Source organism: Cucurbita pepo, unplaced genomic scaffold (assembly GCF_002806865.2).
Source record: "Cucurbita pepo subsp. pepo cultivar mu-cu-16 unplaced genomic scaffold, ASM280686v2 Cp4.1_scaffold000370, whole genome shotgun sequence".
NCBI classification, from domain to species: domain Eukaryota; kingdom Viridiplantae; phylum Streptophyta; class Magnoliopsida; order Cucurbitales; family Cucurbitaceae; genus Cucurbita; species Cucurbita pepo.
The window spans coordinates 15,481-16,755 of record NW_019646606.1 but is presented as its reverse complement, the minus strand read 5'-3'; the positions used below and the strand labels follow the sequence as shown (position 1 = coordinate 16,755).

Sequence of the window (1,275 nt, the reverse complement as noted above, 5' to 3'; positions counted from 1 at the left end):
TTTATATTATCTCCGTGATAAATTCTTTAGAAATTGGAATTTAGTTATTGAACTCTTAGAAATCATCTGTCTTCGCGATCAACTCAGGGAGAAAAATATCAATGATGATTCTGATAGAATGTTTAGATTAACGGAATATGTATTATCGCGTTCTTTTGCTTTCACAGCAAACATGAAAAATCTGATCACTTGTTTTTTTCCAGCTCTCTACTTGTTGAGTTCTACCGGTTCCGACATATTTTTGTTTGGCTTTAAAAAAGTGTCATGGGGACTATCGTTGATGCTCCAAACAAGGAATAACTTGACTAAGATTTCACCTGTTATGTCTAGGAAATTGATGTCGATGAAAAGTTCAGAATCTCCATTTTATGATTTTTTTTTCAACTGCAAGCTACGTCCAGATGTTTGATCATCAACTGTTGTCTTCACTTCCTGTTTGAATTGAACTATTTGGCCCCTAAAATTTTGGCACATCTTTTATCTGATTTATATTTTTATGAAAAAATTATACACAGTCAAAATACAATTTATGCGAGTGCAGGAAACTAATTGAAGATTAGCTGAGAAGAAGTCTACATTGAGAAATTTGGATTGGGATAGTTTAGAATTCGAACTACCGAATATATATCCGGGCTGAGAAGTTTGACATATGGAAGATCTCCATTCTGTTAGTAGCCCTAGAAGAATACTCAGTCTGTCAAAGAAACGAACTTTGATCTCCTTGGACAGAGATGACAAAGCGCCTGGGTTTGGGCTATCGGGAGAACATGGCCCCAAACCTTCAGAAGTTTACGGGTTTGTGGGTTCCATCACAACAGTGGTTGCTACAGGTTCGCTTCATGTACATGCCTGTTGAGTCACTACATATGTTTGCTTTGCGTTAGGGAGCTTTGATTATGTAGTTTAACAATGGAATGTTTCAAAAACAGTTGGGATCCAATTAATTACAGAACAGTATTGGAATATTGAATCATTTTTCCTTTCATTTATTACGTCTGAAGAATTATTTGAGCTTAAACTTCTGTGTTTCTTATGAACAGTTGTATACTTGATCTGGGCATATGTTCCAGACTCTTGGCTGCATTCCGTTGGAATCTTCTACTATCCTAGCAGGTCAGCAATATCCCGATCCTTTGTTATTCTTTCTTCATTGCTATGAATGACACTATTTCATTGCTATGAACGGCACTATTTTGCCTTCCCTTAAGGGCTACATTGTTTGAACAAAATAAGCATTAACTGAAATTATTCTATGAGTATGGAGTCGTAGGAAGT

General features: G+C 36.0%; 1 protein-coding gene across 1 annotated transcript; it reads left to right on the top strand.

Annotated features, from left to right (window-relative positions):
* The first annotated feature begins 11 nt into the window (after nt 1-11).
* On the top strand, nt 12-1,174 carry LOC111785109 (phosphatidylinositol N-acetylglucosaminyltransferase subunit P-like). Its single transcript, XM_023665576.1, has 2 exons — nt 12-830; nt 1,041-1,174. Exons 1-2 carry the CDS (start codon nt 650-652, stop codon nt 1,157-1,159), a joined length of 300 nt encoding a protein of 99 aa, XP_023521344.1. The 5' UTR covers nt 12-649; the 3' UTR covers nt 1,160-1,174.
* Nucleotides 1,175-1,275: the final 101 nt, after the last annotated feature.

What these genes read in the sequence shown, in the direction of transcription:
- LOC111785109 (XM_023665576.1), top strand. Translation starts at nt 650, where the DNA reads ATGGAAGATCTCCATTCTGTTAGTAGCCCTAGAAGAATACTCAGTCTG. An exon ending in CACAACAGTGGTTGCTACAG is followed by an intron (nt 831 to 1,040) that starts GTTCGCTTCATG and finishes TCTTATGAACAG; the next exon opens with TTGTATACTTGATCTGGGCA.